Below are 16,397 nucleotides of genomic sequence, written 5' to 3'. Positions count from 1 at the left end.
CTATGAAGAAAGCTTAAGACAAAAATATACGAGATACACAGATTTTCATCACACAAGATTTCTAAAGCAGTCAAGCTGCTATATTTTAGTGTTAATGTAACTTGAGTATTTCTCAGCTAGTGTGTATTTTGCATATTGTTTTTAATGCAGCAGCAGATCATTTTAGGAACTTGACCTGGAAAAAAACAAATCGGTTAAATGTAACCGTCTGAATATTTCTGATAATAGCAAAGCGCTTCAGGCTACTTTTTCTCCTTTCGCATGCTCCTGCCTTGATGCACACTCTTTCCAGTGTCCGCTGAAGCAGAGTGTGTTGGCGGAGACATGTCACAGTCTGACTCTCATCTGTTTCTGTGCCCTGCAAGGGTCACAAAGACCTGACACTGTCCAGCCGGGAGCTTGAGTCACAATATAAGCCACCCACTCAGTGCAGTGCGACCTGCACGCTCACTGCCTTCCTTCCCTTAAGATATCAGCACACATACACACAGCATGCCGCTCCCCACACTCATTCTGGTTGGTAAAGAGCTTGTTGTTTTTGACTCGCGGTGAAAATGTTTTTCTGTGTGGTCTGGGGTATGTTGGCACCAACCCTGTTTTCTCACTGGGTTGGTTAGCCTAAGACATGAAGAAAGCACAGCAGTGGCTGAACCAGGGGTATGAACTTGCATCATTAACAGGCGTTCATCATCGTTATGATAAATCAAAGTTCCTATCGTAATTTATTTTAAATAAAAAGTATAAGTGATGCAATAAATTCCCATCCCCACCATATAGCTATATGTAAGACTTGATGCTCTATGGTAGTGGAACCGTCCCTTTAGACCTTCGACAATGGTTCTTAATAAATCTGGCTCAAACTGACAGAGAAGCAACTGCTATTATTTTAAATGTAGATATAACAAATGGAAGTTTTAGTTTATTTTTAATGGAATAATGACATTTAATTTCTTTAACGAATGACACCATAAATAATTTTTAGATGTTTTCCTTCTCATTAGGTTGGAGACAATGTGCTTTTGTTTTTAGAAGAGAATGTATCAAATTTCTTTTTGCAAACATCAAATTTTTCTGTCTTTTTTTTTGTCTAAAACTGTGTTCACACTGCAGCCTGAAGTGGCCCAATTCCATTTTTTTTGCCGTAATGTGACCTGTATCTGATCTTTTCACGACAGTCTGAACGGCACAGGTCGGATTTTTTTTTTTTTTTTAAATGCGACCCAGGCCATTTGGATATATGATAAATATCCGATCTCTTCAAATAGGACCCAACGTCCAGGTCGCATTCATCCGACCTGAACATCATTGATACTCAACAAATGTCCCTAGTCTGCATTCTGATGCATGCAAGCGGGAAGAAAAACAACAAGCATGTCCGACTATAATGAGGATTAAGTTGTTAATGTGCCGGTGTTCTATCGGCTCCGGTTTGACAACTTCAAAATCGTAAGCTATCCTCCACCATTAGCATCCTTGTTTACTTCCGCAAACACTGAGAACTTCTGGTTTTTTATGGTGGTTGGCAAAAGACTGAGCATGCGCTCTATGTGTGACGTTACTGCGCCCTCTACACTTTCAGGTCGTTTGCCATTCACACTGGAGAAACACATACAGGTTGTACATTTGGAAGTGTGAACGACCACAGCAAAAAAAATCTGAATTAGGTCACTTCAGCTTGCAGTATGAACGTAGCTTTTAAAAAGGAATAAAATGGTGGTTCTTAAAAAACTACGACAAAGTTCTTCAGGCGTCCCTAAAAAACAATACATAATTCTTTTTTAAAATGGTCAGGTAACACTAGAGGCTGTACAGGGTTGTATTTAGTTGGACAGAGGTAAAAATGGCTCTGTGCATAAAAGCTGCAGACCCCTGAGCCAGACGATCAGAAACTCATCCTGTTCAACAGCACAGCAGCTCAATGCAGTTCTAATGGGAATCCCATTTCACTGACTGCAGGAAGATTTATGGTAGTAAAAAAGTGAAAATGAACTTTTTCTCTGAAAAAGCCTCAACTAGGTTTGAAATATTATTAAAATGGCTTTCTCCATTCTAGTTGCAAGCTTTTCAGCACTGTAATCTACCAGTGTTGGCTATAAGCCCCTTCCTCTGTGAGAAAACTGTTAACTGTTTGATCCCTGTTCTTCTGCCTTCCTCTGCCATGGTAACTGTTTCATCCCTGTTTTTTCCCTATTCCTCTGCTATGGTAACCATTTCATCCCCATTATATTTTTTTGGTCCTTCTCTCTGCAGTTCTGGATATGGCTCGCCATGTTCCACTGTACAGAGCACTACTGGAGCTGCTAAGGGCCATTTCCACCTACACAGCGTTGGTCCCACTCCTGCTTCCTCTGTCTGGGGATCCTGGCCAAGAGGAGGAGGAGGAAGATGAAGATCATTCTGAGGGACAGACTTCTGTAGGCATGCTGCTGGCCAAAATGAAGACATGTGTGGACACGTATACAAATCGCCTCAGGTAAGACATGATGCATAATGCCAGCTCAACATCATTTTTATCACTTTGTTTCAATTAAAATGTTATTTCATGCTCAGCAGACACACAGTTGCACACTTTGTTTCTGGAACAGAATTGTGCTCAAATGTTTGGCTTCCATTTGGAGAATCCAGGCACAGGTCTTGACAGCAGCTAAAAATGGGTTGTGCCTTCATTCCAGTGGCCTCAGAACAACATTGTTTGTTGTAAATCCATGAATCAATCTGATGAAGAAGACCCACAGTGAGACCAACATGAGTGTGTTTTGTGTATTCCAGGTCAAAGAAGGATAAAAGCAAAGGTGTGGTGAAACCAGATGGCTCGGACCCAGAACCTGAGGGTCTGACCCTGCTGGTGCCAGACATCCAGAGAACAGCTGAGATAGTCCATGCAGCTACTACCAGCCTACGGCAAGCCAATCAGGGTGTGTTTACACATAAACGAGCACTTTTCAGTTTTCTCTAAAGCTTGACTTTTAACACATAAAACATGTTTTCCATACAAAATCTTCGGTACTCCATTTCAGAGCTAAATGTCTCTGGATTTACATTTCAATGTTTCTCTCTGTGATGGCCTGACTTTGTCTTGCCTATGTGATGCAACAACACACCAAGGAAGTCTAAAAGCAAACAGAAGACTCTTGACTTCTGTTTGAGTCCTGAGACTGAAATCTGCCATTAGCCCCATAGAAAGTCCATGTAATCATCTCCTTGTATAGCTAAAGACTGATCTGAATAAAGGGCCACATAGACATGTGGAGATTTGCTTCAGATGTGCAGTAATAGAGTTGGAAGAAGATTCTTCGACCTCGTCATTAGTCAGACCCATCAATAAAATGTCCAGTACATGATGAATCATTGCGTCTTTAAAGTTGACAGGAAACTTGAAAATGTCACTTTATAGTTATGCATTTTTGGAAGATTGGAAGATTAATACCTAAACAACTACAAAGTCTTTAAAAAAGGCAATAATAATAGAAAAAAGAAAAATTAACAATGCGAAGCCTGGTGGGGCCACAAGGAAAAGCCTAGTGGCCCGCCAGGCTTATAATGCACTGAGGGAAACCCTGATGAGTGTCCAATAAATGGTGATACTTTTATCCCAATTCAAAACATCCAGGAAATTCTCAAATTTAGCCTCACTATTGAAATAAATGTTTTGTGTTGGTATTGATGTTGGATGATGGTTTGCATGTGAGAAATATATGTTTGATATTTATGTTGCATTGTATTTAATATTTCTCATCCTCATTGTCTTTTTAAGAGAGGAAACTAGTTGAGTCGTCAAAGAAGGTGTCGAGTCGGCCCAAACCGCTGTCAGTTCTCCGCTCCTTGGAAGAGAAATACGTTGCTGCTATGAAGAAGCTCCAGTTTGGTGAGTTCTGATCTTTGCCTCTGTGGTTTGGTTTTAATACATCTTGCTACTTTATGCCTGGTATGGTGCAAGAGATGGGCGATATGGCTTTAAAAAAACTCCCCATTTCTTTATGCCAGATTCAATTTTAATCTTTTTTTTGTCTCGCTTTGTTTTCTAAAATATAAATTACACATATCAGAAAAGCTTTTAAAAAGTGGCTTTTATTTCAGCCACTCCTTCTGTGAGTTGTACGACAGAGTAATGGGGTCACTTTTGTTTAATCGTGAGGATATTGTTATAGTATTACCAGGATAAAGATGCTATATTACCAGAAGAACATCTTTAAATTATGAGAAAATTGTAGTTTGTGTGATGGGACAAAGTTTGGATAGAAATAGTCATCAAGATCTGACGTGTCCACCGGACTCCATGTGTTTTTCTTTGAAATGCTCAAGATGTTGCTCAATCGCTTCAAAGTCCTGCTATTGACTATAATTTGATTCTATTGTGTTAAATTTCCTGATCTCTAAATCCAATACCAAAGTGGTTCTGATATAAATTTTTGTGATGAAATAATTTAAAATTCCCTCCTTCTTTCTCTGAATATACCTTATTCTGGTAATATTCTAACAGTTTTCTTGCATTATTTCAACTTTGTCATGCAGCTTTATTCTTCTGTTACATTGACTATAGTCTTATAATATTATGACGTTATTTTTTTAATTAAAAAATTCAAAAATCATAGAATGGACCTAATACTCTGTCATAGATTTGACCTGAATGCAAAGTCCAATTAAGTAGAAGCTGTAAAAAACTCTTGTTGAATAACATGGCTGCCCTGAGCTTGCTGACATCGCTCTGAACTATGAAAACTCAAAGAGAGCATAGGTGGAAAAAAAAAAATCCTGAGTTTTCCAAATATAATTTCTTCAGAAATTTGATGAAATTAAAGCCTAAGTGATGCAGAACCTTCTAACCTGTCTCCCACCCTCTACCCCACACAGACACGTTTGAAATGGTTTCAGAAGACGAGGAAGGGAAGCTGATGTTTAAGGTCAACTACCACTACATGTCGCAGGTTAAAAACGCCAGCGATACCAACAGTGCGGCCAGATCACGGCGCCTCGCCCAGGAGGCCGTCACCCTGTCCACATCTCTCCCTCTGTCGTCTTCGTCCAGTGTCTTTGTCCGCTGTGATGAGGAGAGGCTCGACATCATGAAGGTAATGTGAAAGCATGAACTCCTCATTAAACGGTTGTCATGTATGTGTTTACCATGCAGCAGCTTCACTGATGTTTGAATGAATGCCCCTCAGCCCATTCTGTGATCAGTTTTTCTTCCCTAAATGTCCAGATGTCTCTGTTTGACTGTGTGTTGACAGCAGGATACTTGGTAAAAAACTCACTCTGAAGGGTTAAAGATTTCCACCATCCTCAACCTCTCACAGCTACAGGTATCAGGAGCTACGTTTTGTTTGGGACTCCTGATACCTGCTTAGCATTAATAAAATAAAAGGTAACCAAAAACAGTTGCTGAAAAAATATGATATACAACTCCAGTTCCATACCTGGAGTGAGTGACATTTCTTGTGTCCAGTGAGACTAAATAAGTGCTGTACAATCAGCTTATAGTATTGCGTCATGTGTCCGCTGCTGCTGTCCATCACTGTCCTGGCAGCTCGGGCACTGGGAAAATGCTGCTGCATCAAATTTATTCAGGTGGGAAGGATTTCCTCTCTGGTGTCAGGTCTTCTGGTGTTTTGGAACAAGCAACACTTTGACATTCTACTTTAGTATAACTGTTGCATATCATCTTCCATGACGATTAATTGTTTACCACCCAGAACTATGTAAACTTTCCCAGTGATGAGCTGATACTGCAGTGTGAACAGAACAAATAGATAATTTTTGTTTCGCTGGAAATTTTTCTGTTGCAATTCTTTTCTACAAGTAATTAAAAAAAAAAAAGTTTATTAGCAGATTTTAATTAAAAACGTTTTACTTCACAGCTTTACAGAAGCGTCTTTGTTTCGCGGGTGGATTGTGTGAATAATGTCATGTTTGCGTCGGCTCTCTGTGTTTCCAGGTTCTCATCACTGGCCCAGGCGACACCCCATATGCCAATGGCTGCTTTGAGTTTGACGTGTATTTTCCCCAGGACTATCCCAACTCCCCTCCCCTGGTCAACCTGGAGACCACCGGGGGACACAGCGTGCGCTTCAATCCAAACCTCTACAATGATGGAAAAGTACGTCCGCCTTTTGTTTTTCTTCTAGTTAAATTCTTCTAGAAAAGTTAATTTCCAAAATCTACTGAGTTCTAAAACTTCCTGAAACCTGACGTCATTCTTTCTCCTTTTTATTTGTGTTTAACTGAATCTTTGGGGTCTTTTTTTTTCTTGTTGTGAAGATGATTACAGTGCAAAATGAAACCTGAGATGTGTTGCCTATCTAAAAACGTCACCAAGTCTTTATGATTTGAGGAGTTATAAGAAGGAATCTTTCGGAGTTTTTTCCAGACATTTGTAAACGTATTCTGCCTCTATGGATTCCTTCATTTGAGAAGAAGGTCCAAACTCTGACGTTCTGCATGAGTTGCTCCTCCTCATGAATTTAACGGTCCCTTACAGCCACTTTAAGGAATTGCTGGGACTTTAAACGTCAGTGGTAGCAATTCATATCAGTGATGGATGAATCATCTAACTGTAGAAGAATTCTAATCATTTTGATGCACAGGGATAAATAATTGTCCAACAAATTGTAATTTTAACATAAACTTTGACAAAGAAGATTTAGTTTGAACCAGCAGGATAGCTGAACGGCTAACTAAACCAGACAGGAGGTTTATCTAGATTCACTTAAGAGATGGATTGATCAAAGGAGATCAGGTTTCTTCACCAGAAGGTTTTCTTTCATTGGCTCCTTACATTTGACTTCCAATTACTTTCTTTTTAAACTCATTGCTGTTATTGAAAGAAGATAACCGAGTTGTATTCCCTCAGTAACAACTTCCGCCACTAAGAGTGGTGTAACCACCATGAACCAGCCATTCAACCACAGTGTGTTTATGTGACCCGACCATGTTTTATTCCTCCATTCTACTGATTGGTGTTGTGTTGTAAGAATCTGAGTGGAAGCAGTACGCTGCATCATTCTAACGAAGAGAACAAACTTGTTTGTCCTCAGCTTATTCCTCAGTCTACTGACTTCCACTTCCACTGTTTTTAGGGCTTTGTGCTCAGACTGATCCCTGAATGCTTTCTGTCCAGGTGTGTTTAAGTATCCTCAACACATGGCATGGGAGACCAGAGGAGAAGTGGAACCCCCAGACCTCAAGCTTTTTACAGGTAACCAGGACTGCTGTAAGCAAATATTTGAGTAATCGAGTAATCTATCGATTATTCTTACATTTAATGAGTTATCGGATTAATAAAATGATAAAACATAACAGCAGTGTTACTATTGGATATCAACATCAGTCCAATTTTTCATATTTGAGCTTCCCTAACAATAACTTTTCTGTAGTTTAGAGAATTAACTTGTAACAGTAATGGCTCACTTTCTAAATTAACCTGAAGAAAAGTCATATAAAAATCTGAAATTATATTCAATTTATTAATAAAGAGGCAAGCTAACAAATACACTGATAAAAAATGTCTATACTCCAGCTTTTGGTTTATGTATTCATCTTCAGTCAGTTTAATAGATGAACTCTCACCTTGCCCAAACATTTATAGTTTTTCTGTCCATGTTAGCGACGGGATTTGACACCTTCATTAGTCACACACAAAAACTCATCTACCAGCTATGTACCGACCGCCACGATGCGTTCCGCCACCCATTTGTTGAGACTGGGATGATATGAAATTAATTTTCTGATTTGACGGTAAAGCAACATATCTAAAGCACAGCCGTCTGTGGTGTTCAGTGTATCTGTTCACACCTGCAGCTCTGTTCCCCACCACCAGGAAGCAGCTCCAGGAGGAGAAAAGCTGCCGTACTTCAGGCATTGTGCCAGTCATTTTAAGGATCCTTATTGGTCCTCTGAAAAACGAGAAAAACCCGGACATTATCATCAATCAATAAACCGCACCCCGGATAAAACTTGAAAATTGGGCGTCATGCTGCTTAACTTAGCTTTCGTCAACAACTCGTAGGCAGAAGTCAGAGCGCTGCGCAATGCAAATAACGACCCGGCCGAACGACCCGGCCGGAACACGGTGTGCTAAATAATAAAACATAATTTAACGAAGCTTCAAGGCAGATAAATTTTCCTCGAGGAATTTTAATAATCAAGGAACTCTAATCACTCGAAACGTTTCAGCATTACAGGTAACATAAACATCTGTCCTGTGGTTAACTCATTAAGTTGGTTGTCAGAAGCCAGAGTTCATCACTGTCCAGAGTTGCGAATTAATATACTTTTCATTTTAACAGTTGACATTTAATTGTTTATTGTGGTACTATTTTAACAAAATGTATACAGACTGACACAGGCCCATCAAAAAATTACAATATTGTGAAAAAGTTCAACTTTAAATTTTCTCTCAACTCAGAAATCTATATTCATTACACAAAGTAAATTATTTCAGACCTTTAGGAAACATGGGCTACAAACGACTTACCTGGACCAAGGAGAAAAACATCAAGGCTGTGGCTCGTGGTCCAAAGTCATCTTTTTCATTTAGTTTATTTATGTAGCTCCAATTCACAACATGTCATCTCAAGGCACTTTATAAAAAAGTCGGCTCAAAATTGAAAAGCTGTGAAATAGCCCTTTATTACACTGGTAAATAGAAAGGCAGCTTCAGTGTTGTTGTTTTTATGATTTATGGAACAGACATAAAACAAAAAGTGAACTACGTAAGTGGTTTGTTGTCAAATGCTGAGACTGTTAATAACACTGTTGTAAAAATTTTGACATTCAAGTCTGGAAAAAGCCTGAGCCACAACAGTCTGAGCGTTTCTTTATTATATGAAGATAAATTATGAATGGTACAGCAGCTCATTTATAGCTATAAGGGACTCCTGGACACTAGTTAGCCACTCTGGACCAGTTTGACACACAGCCACACTGTTATTTGGCCCCGTTCTGCACATAATCACATTCTTTCTCCAGTACATTTATTGATTGTTGTTCAGGGGAGCTGGAGCATTTGAAAATGGATATCTTTCTTTCTTCTTTACAGTCTCCCTCACCCCCCTTTTGCAGAGATGGGGAGTACATAGAGATGTCTCCTTTGATTATTATTCCAGTTAGCATTCTATAGATCAATAATGGAAATTAGGAGGGTGGTGATCTGGAGACAAGGGGCAGGGGGCGGGGCTGGTAATCGTCCATATTTGCTTCAAGTTGGGGCAGACCACTTTGTGATGGATGCATGGGGACTGAAATCTGTTGCTGTCTTCTAAGGCCAGCAGACAGGCCATTAAGTTCACCGCCAACATTTTTGGCTCTGAACCAACAGAGTGATGACGAAGGACATCTTTAGTCTCTGTGGGACAGGCCAAGTCATTTATTGGCTGTTAATGAAAAAGGTTTAAAGAATGCAGTGCTAAAATGTGGCCAAATCGTTCCCTGCCTTTGTCAGACTGTTCTACGCTGGTCCGACTCTGCCAAGATCATTTCATGGGTTTCACAGTTTAAGGACGCCAGACTAATTTACTTCTAGTCGGAATAAAGGTTATGTTATTAAAATGTTCCTCTGGAAGTTGCCTCTTTGTAGCAAGAAGTGGTTGGGATATTTTCCTTCTAGTCTTAAGTAACGCGTTCCGTTCGATTTCAGATAACCCCCTTCTCCTTTGTGGTTTCTAAATCTGCCGCAGGTGCTAGTGTCTGTGCAGTCCCTCATCCTAGTGGCTGAGCCCTACTTTAACGAGCCGGGGTACGAGCGTTCCCGCGGGACCCCCAGTGGCACCCAGAGCTCTCGAGAATATGACGGCAACATCCGGCAGGCCACGGTCAAGTGGGCCATGCTGGAGCAGATCCGCAACCCGTCGCCGTGCTTCAAGGAGGTAAGTCTGGTACTTCCACAAACACAGTTACATCTTTGAGTAGCCATTGGGGTCTTGGGCTAAACAGTTATCTCCTCTTCATTTTAAAGGACAACTGAACCCTTTTCTGGGGTTCAAGCACATATGTTGAAGGAATGTTGTTGTGCATCATCCAAGATTTCTTATGGTCTGTAACTGGTTGTTCTGACTATCAGACACTGACCAACATCTTGTGGCTCTTCTACTGCTTCGCATGATATCACTACATGATGCTAGTTCCTCAGTCCCAGTTTCACCCTTACAGCTTTTTTTCCATTAGAGCTTCTGCCACTACCTCTCCAGGTGTTCTGTGTCGGGTAGCGGAAGAATTTTAAGTTTGATTTTGTTTTCCTTCTTTTACCTTCTTAAAGTAATTTAGAGATCTAGGGGAAAGTTAAGACATTATTTCGAATACTAAATCTCTTAACTTCATAGTATCAGTTTGACATTGATTACTTTTAGAGTCCAAGTGAATATTTATCCCAAATACAAACTCCACATATCAAAGTTTTCCACTCACCTAACCTACCTTTTAGCACTTTGCTAATTTTAGCATAACTACACCAGGCACACTTTAAATGTTCTGTGTAGGACTGTAGACAGTTGTCTCACATCTTTTATTGGTGACCTTGAAAAATCTGTAAACATTTGTTGTAGTTTTCTGGATTGTAAAATGATCTGGTAGGAACATTATTTCAGATTTTATCCTACATATTGACTGTGAGTTAATACTTGACAAGAAAAAAACTAAACTTCCTAGCTACCTCTACTGCTCTTTTATCCGCCTCTATAATAAATCGCAGTGCGTTCCTACAACAGTTGAATAATGACTGCTAGTCACTAATAGGTCGATCTCATCTAGACATCGGTACTGAGTGCCTCGCAGTCATAACATTTTTAGTCCTTATTGCTTTAAATGGTAAATAAAATGAAATGAGCAGACAGGAGTTAGCCTGCTCCGTCAGCAGCGTGCGTGGCTTACTGAACACACAACGTTTTGACTTCTGTCTGCTGTCCTTAAGCGCAGGAGATGAATGAGAGTCGGCTAATGCAGGAGTCCTTTCTGCAGCGCCGCTGATGTGTCCGTCGAGTCCTTCACTGGTCCCGGCCTGTCCCGTCACTCCTCATGAGACGCCATCTTAAGCACTTAGAGTTATGGCACATAAATGTGTCAGTGTTAGGAGTGGCAGTGAGACAGGATTATATTCAGAGTGTCTCCTCTGAGAAAATTGAGGCTCCCCCCCCTCCCCAGAATCACTTGATTCTTGTTGGATTGTTTTCACAGAACCAGTTAAATGTTAAAAGGACTGAATTTATTTATTTATTGCACTTTTTCTGGCTTCATTGGTCTTCCAAAAGCCTGGCCTGCTGTTTACGACTGCAGTCGATACCAATTTTTTGACTGTTACGTTTTTAGAAGGTCACAATACACCTTATCTGTTCCAGTATTAATAGAAAACATTGAACGATCCCCACGAAACTATTTCAAAACTACTAAATTAACCAAAGAAAACAGTTAATTTGGTTTCTTTACTTTTTCATTTTTCTCCAGAAACAGCTCTAGAGAGATGGGTCGAAGGTTTTCTAAATATATCAACAAAGTCAGCACTTCCTTTTATGGCCTTTTAGAGCTGTTGATTTACTTTTGTTTTTGTCTGTTGTGTTCCAAGTAGTTCAATTACCCCTAAAGACAGTAAATAGCAGGACCTGGTGGTCTGTCTGGGTTAAATCGGTCCTGTGTGGCGTCTATAGTTGGATAAAAAATACTGCATTTTCTTATAAATCACTAAAGATGATTAAACATCTACAACGTGAATCATATCCAGACATTAGCTGGGTAGAAGTGTTGTTTTTAAAGCTCTCCATCTGTCTCCAGCTTAGTGAAAAGCAGAGGAAGTGTTTACAACATGTGTGACCTTGAAACGGGGACGGCTGCCACGCCCCTCTCGGTGGAACAGAGGCATCCTTGGTGGTGGGTGGAGCCGAAAGTCAGAAAGAGGAGGATTGATAGCAGAGGAAGCTGAACAGGACAGATAGAGAATGTTTCCTAAAGCTCCACTTTGCTTCTCTTCTCCTGGTGAACGGCGAAGCAAACCACCTCCACCGCCCCCACCACGTCCCCCATTCCAACAACGGAGCAGCAGCTACAGACCCATTGTTAGAACACTCGCTGCATGCTGATGGCACAGCATGAGCATGACGACTGTTGCTAGGACATGGACCAGGGGAGTGGGGGGTTTACCAGACGGTAAAACTGGAGACTTGAGCAGAGCTGATGGGCATGTCGTACTGCCGCATTGATCAGCCTGAACACTTAAAAAAGTGAAAAGGCGTTGAGCCTCATTCACAGCTGCAGTCCTCAGACATGATCAGCTGAATTATGATTCCTGGTAACCAAAACGGACAAGCAGCTCCTTCTTCGCACAAGAACCGTGAACACTAGTTATGGTAGCTCACAGTTTCCACATTCTGTGTTGTCTGTTGAACTACAACCTCTATCAAAGAACCGCTCAGCTTTGAAATCAGAATGAGCAGGGCAGACTTTAGAGGGAACCAGAGGAATGAGATCAGCTGGGAGGAACCTGATTGGTTCATCTCTAACAGGAGTTTCTGTTTGTTAGCTGACAGCACAATGAAGAAAATCTTTGTTCCAGATGCTTGTTTAGCTTCCTTTTTCTGTCGTCAAATCAAATTGAATGAATGTGTGAACCTCCGTTTTCTATGCATTATTAGTGACATTTCTAGCACCATGTGGAGGAAATCTAACCTGTATAAAAATGTCGGTTAGTTGCATTCATGCATACATCCAGACTGAAGCGGACCGTTCAGTCTGGATGTATCAATGCCTCCTGTATCAAGTGATGTGGGAGTGACCGATGTGGTGAACGGTGTGTGTGCAGGTGATCCACAAACATTTCTACCTGAAGAGAACCGAGATCATGTCTCAGTGCGAGGAGTGGATCGCTGACATCCAGCAGTACAGCAACGACAAGCGGGTCGGCCGCACCATGTCCCACCATGCAGCTGCTCTCAAGGTACTCTCACCCAGTCAGAACACGCACACATACAAAGAGCAGTCCAAAAAGCACTGAAAACCCGAACGTGCCTGAGGAAAAGAGCATGTTTGATCACTATATATTGTGTTAACAGCAGTTGGTATTCGTCAGCAACTCACTGGCGTTTTGCAACATAAATAATTATCCAGGCAGAGGACATGGCGCTAAATAGTAAACCATAATTCCTCGAGGCAGATAATTTGCCTGGAGAAATTTTAATAATCGAGGGAATCAAATCATTCAGTGAATCATTACAGCCCTTGTTCAGTTAAATTCAAAATGGTTTCATGAATTATATTCTCATCTACTGTCAGCGTTTTGTTTTGTTTTTTGCCTTATGAATCATTTCTATCCCAGGCCGTGATGATTGGAGGTGAAGCAGGTTTACATTTATTCCATCAGGAGGAGCAGATGTAGTTTAAATGACGGACAGTATTCTTCAGGTTTCTTTATCAGATCCAGACCAGAGGTGTTGCCTAGGTAACCGATGATCCTTGAGCCTGGTGTTGCTGGATAGTGAACATCATCACGCATCAGTGTAACGCCACATCTCCTTAAATTAGAAAAATAAAATTTAGTGGAGTTCTGTTGATAAAAAAATTCTTCTACGTTATGTAGATTCATCACATGATAAGTCTGGAAAACATTTTGGACTGCAGTTAGGAGGAAGACGACTGATTGTCAGATGTCCAGCAGACTGTCCCGGTTAGCCAGGAACCATCTACTGCGAAAGAAGTTGGTTGTTCGCAGAGTTCACATTAATAGAAAGTTCAGTGGAGGGAAAACTAATTGCAGAAAAAGGGCTAAAGTCAACAGGGGTAAGAACCTTAAGAGGAGGATGGAACATTAACTGTCTGATGATGATTGTTGTGGCCATTTATGTTAAATTTAGTGAATTGTAATTTCTATAAATTTCGTTTTCTTATTTGGGCAAAATATGGAATATACTCAAGTTTCTTAAGAACCAAAATCTATAATTAATTGTTATATTTGGAAGTGTTTAGATCTCTTTGGTAACCGTTAGACCCACCCATTCATTTAAGTGATTAAGAACACATCGGGTCTATTGTTTGGAAAATCTCTGGTGTGTTGACAGGAGGCTTTTGTAAAATGATTTTTTTAACCACTTTTTGAACTTGAAACGTCAAATTAAGTTAACTTTTTTTTGCAACTACCATATTTTCCGCACTATAAGGCACACCTAAAAACCTTCAATTTCCTCAAAAGCCGACAGTGCGCCTTATAATCCGGTGCGCCTTATATATGGGCCAATATTGAGCCACAACAGGTCTAGCAGCTACGGTAAGCAGCCGCCGACTTCATTTTCCCCCATAGAAGAAGAAGCGCACGGTGCATGATGGGATAGTTGTCAGAACGCTGGTTTGTTAATAAAGTTTGATAATACATTTAAAACCAGGGGGGGAGGGGCGGAGGAAGAGAGACAGAGACTGCAGAGGCAGCATGTTGGTTGGTCTGTGTTACCCAGAAAGCAGTTGGGCACAATATCGCAACACCAACACTGTGAGTGAAACAACGACTGGGGCAGACTACTATATAAAGTACTCGGAGACCACTTCTTTACAAATGTGGATGTGTAATAAGAGTACGGAACAAATTGGTAACCCAAACTGAAGCGTCTATTCTATGCGCCTTATAATGCGGTGCGCCTTATATATGAAAAAAGTTTTAAAATAGGCCATTCATTGAAGGTGCGCCTCGTAGTGCGGAAAATACGGTAAGTTGTAAGAGATTTTTGGTAACTATTTTGTCCATATTTTTACAAGGAATCATATATATTCAAAACAATCAAGTCGGAGGTGCGTGCAAGAATCAAACCACCCGTTATCAGCCACAGCCTTTGTGGGAGATTTTGATTTTGGATCCTAGAAGGCCGCTACAATGATCCTGCAGAAAGGAATTGGTTTTATGTCTTAGAGAAAAACGTAACGATAACTCAATGAAACATTAACAGCGTCTTTAAACTGGAAGTCATTTAGGTAAACTAGCCACTCTGACTGCCCCAGCCTTCCTGCTGCAGGTCTTATGAGGCCTTATGAGGTCCAGCCCAGTCCTCACCCTAAACCTAGCCAGCTGACAAACGTGCTGTGGTCATGTTTGGGTGAACAACAGCCCTCCTAATAAATGTGTGTGTGTGTGTGTGTGTCCCTGTAGAGACACACGGCCCAGCTGAGGGAGGAGCTGCTGAAGCTGTCCTGTCCCGACGGCCTGGAGCCCGACGGAGACGAGTTCTCTGAGAAGAGTGCCGCGCTCATCCTCAAAGACCTGTCCAGTCAGGACACAGAAAAACCCACAGGCAGTCAGGACAGCCACTGCAGTGAGGGCCAGCTATGAGCCCACCCACCAGGCCACTCGGACCCCACTGACCCTCCCGCCCGCCCCATCTTTTCCAGCATCTTCGGCCCCCTCACCTTCCTCTTTCTGATGAATACTCTGTAAAGACTGGATGGCTTTGAGAGGGCGAGCCATCACTTTGTCAATATTTGTATGTAAAGATCTAATTGCAGAATAGTAGTGGAGGGAGCTCAAGTACCAGAAGCCGATGAGACAAACTCTGAACTATGCTATGCCCTTATGAAAGAGTCAAGAAAAACTTTTATTCACCTGTAAAAGACTGTAAACATTTTGTGTGTTTTTTTCCAATTGTGAAATAACCACTGATTGGTATGTTATTAAACTTGTTTATGTATACATAATGGCAGAGAAAAAAATGACAGATTATATAAGGGAAACTACCTTTAGAGAAGAATGTTTACTGAATGTTAAGTCCCTTTTTTTTTTTTCTTTGTTTTTTTTTTTTTTGGTGGGGGCGGTGTTTTTGGGACTGTTAGAGCGGTGGTAGTTGGAACCAAGGATTTATTGGTCATTCTTAAAGCATATTATTTAAAAGAAGAAAACACACAGGAAAGTGACTCTCGGAAAAACCTCTGGAGATCCCACGCTACCTTTGATTTGTTTTGGATCATATCCACTTCAATAAGGTTTGAGATGGACATTTTTAACTCATGTTATATCCCTTTTACAGGCTCCAAATTAAAAGGCTTAACCACACTCTGGATCAGCATTTGTCGCCTCTTAGAACTTCTCCATGACTGCTTTCCATTCACATGACTGTAGACGGCCAGATCGGGAAATGTACTTTAAAGGCTTGTGCATGTGTCTGTGTGTTTTCTGTGCGTGTGCAACAATCCCCCGTGAGATACAAAAGCTGTGATGTGCCTTTGATCTACACCATACCACCAAATACTCCCAACAGAGTACCTTTGCTGAATAATCTGCTATTTCTACAGATTTCTGCTCCGTCTAGCTAAAGAAAACTGCTTTGATTTGATTTTATTATGTTGAAACAGCAGTGGGAAAAAAAAGCACTTTCTATTTTACTCACTCCTTAGTACAGTCACATAATCCTTTTGCTAGGACATTAAATGGAGCTTGAAAATATGGA

General features: G+C 40.8%; 1 protein-coding gene across 2 annotated transcripts in view; it reads left to right on the top strand.

Moving 5' to 3' along the window:
- Positions 1–16,397, top strand: part of birc6 (baculoviral IAP repeat containing 6) — a 55,685-nt gene extending 39,288 nt beyond the window's left edge. For both annotated transcript variants that reach the window (XM_017309038.1, XM_017309037.1), the window contains exons 48-56: positions 2,251–2,473; positions 2,770–2,915; positions 3,755–3,865; positions 4,852–5,069; positions 5,933–6,094; positions 7,115–7,192; positions 9,672–9,860; positions 12,779–12,913; positions 15,107–16,397. In XM_017309038.1, coding sequence (XP_017164527.1) covers positions 2,251–2,473; positions 2,770–2,915; positions 3,755–3,865; positions 4,852–5,069; positions 5,933–6,094; positions 7,115–7,192; positions 9,672–9,860; positions 12,779–12,913; positions 15,107–15,286 — 1,442 coding nt within the window. In that variant the 3' untranslated portion in view covers positions 15,287–16,397. The remainder of the gene's footprint in view (positions 1–2,250; positions 2,474–2,769; positions 2,916–3,754; positions 3,866–4,851; positions 5,070–5,932; positions 6,095–7,114; positions 7,193–9,671; positions 9,861–12,778; positions 12,914–15,106) is intronic.

Source organism: Poecilia reticulata, linkage group LG15 (assembly GCF_000633615.1).
Source record: "Poecilia reticulata strain Guanapo linkage group LG15, Guppy_female_1.0+MT, whole genome shotgun sequence".
NCBI classification, from domain to species: Eukaryota; Metazoa; Chordata; class Actinopteri; order Cyprinodontiformes; family Poeciliidae; genus Poecilia; species Poecilia reticulata.
This window is presented reverse-complemented; position numbering and strand designations above follow the sequence as displayed.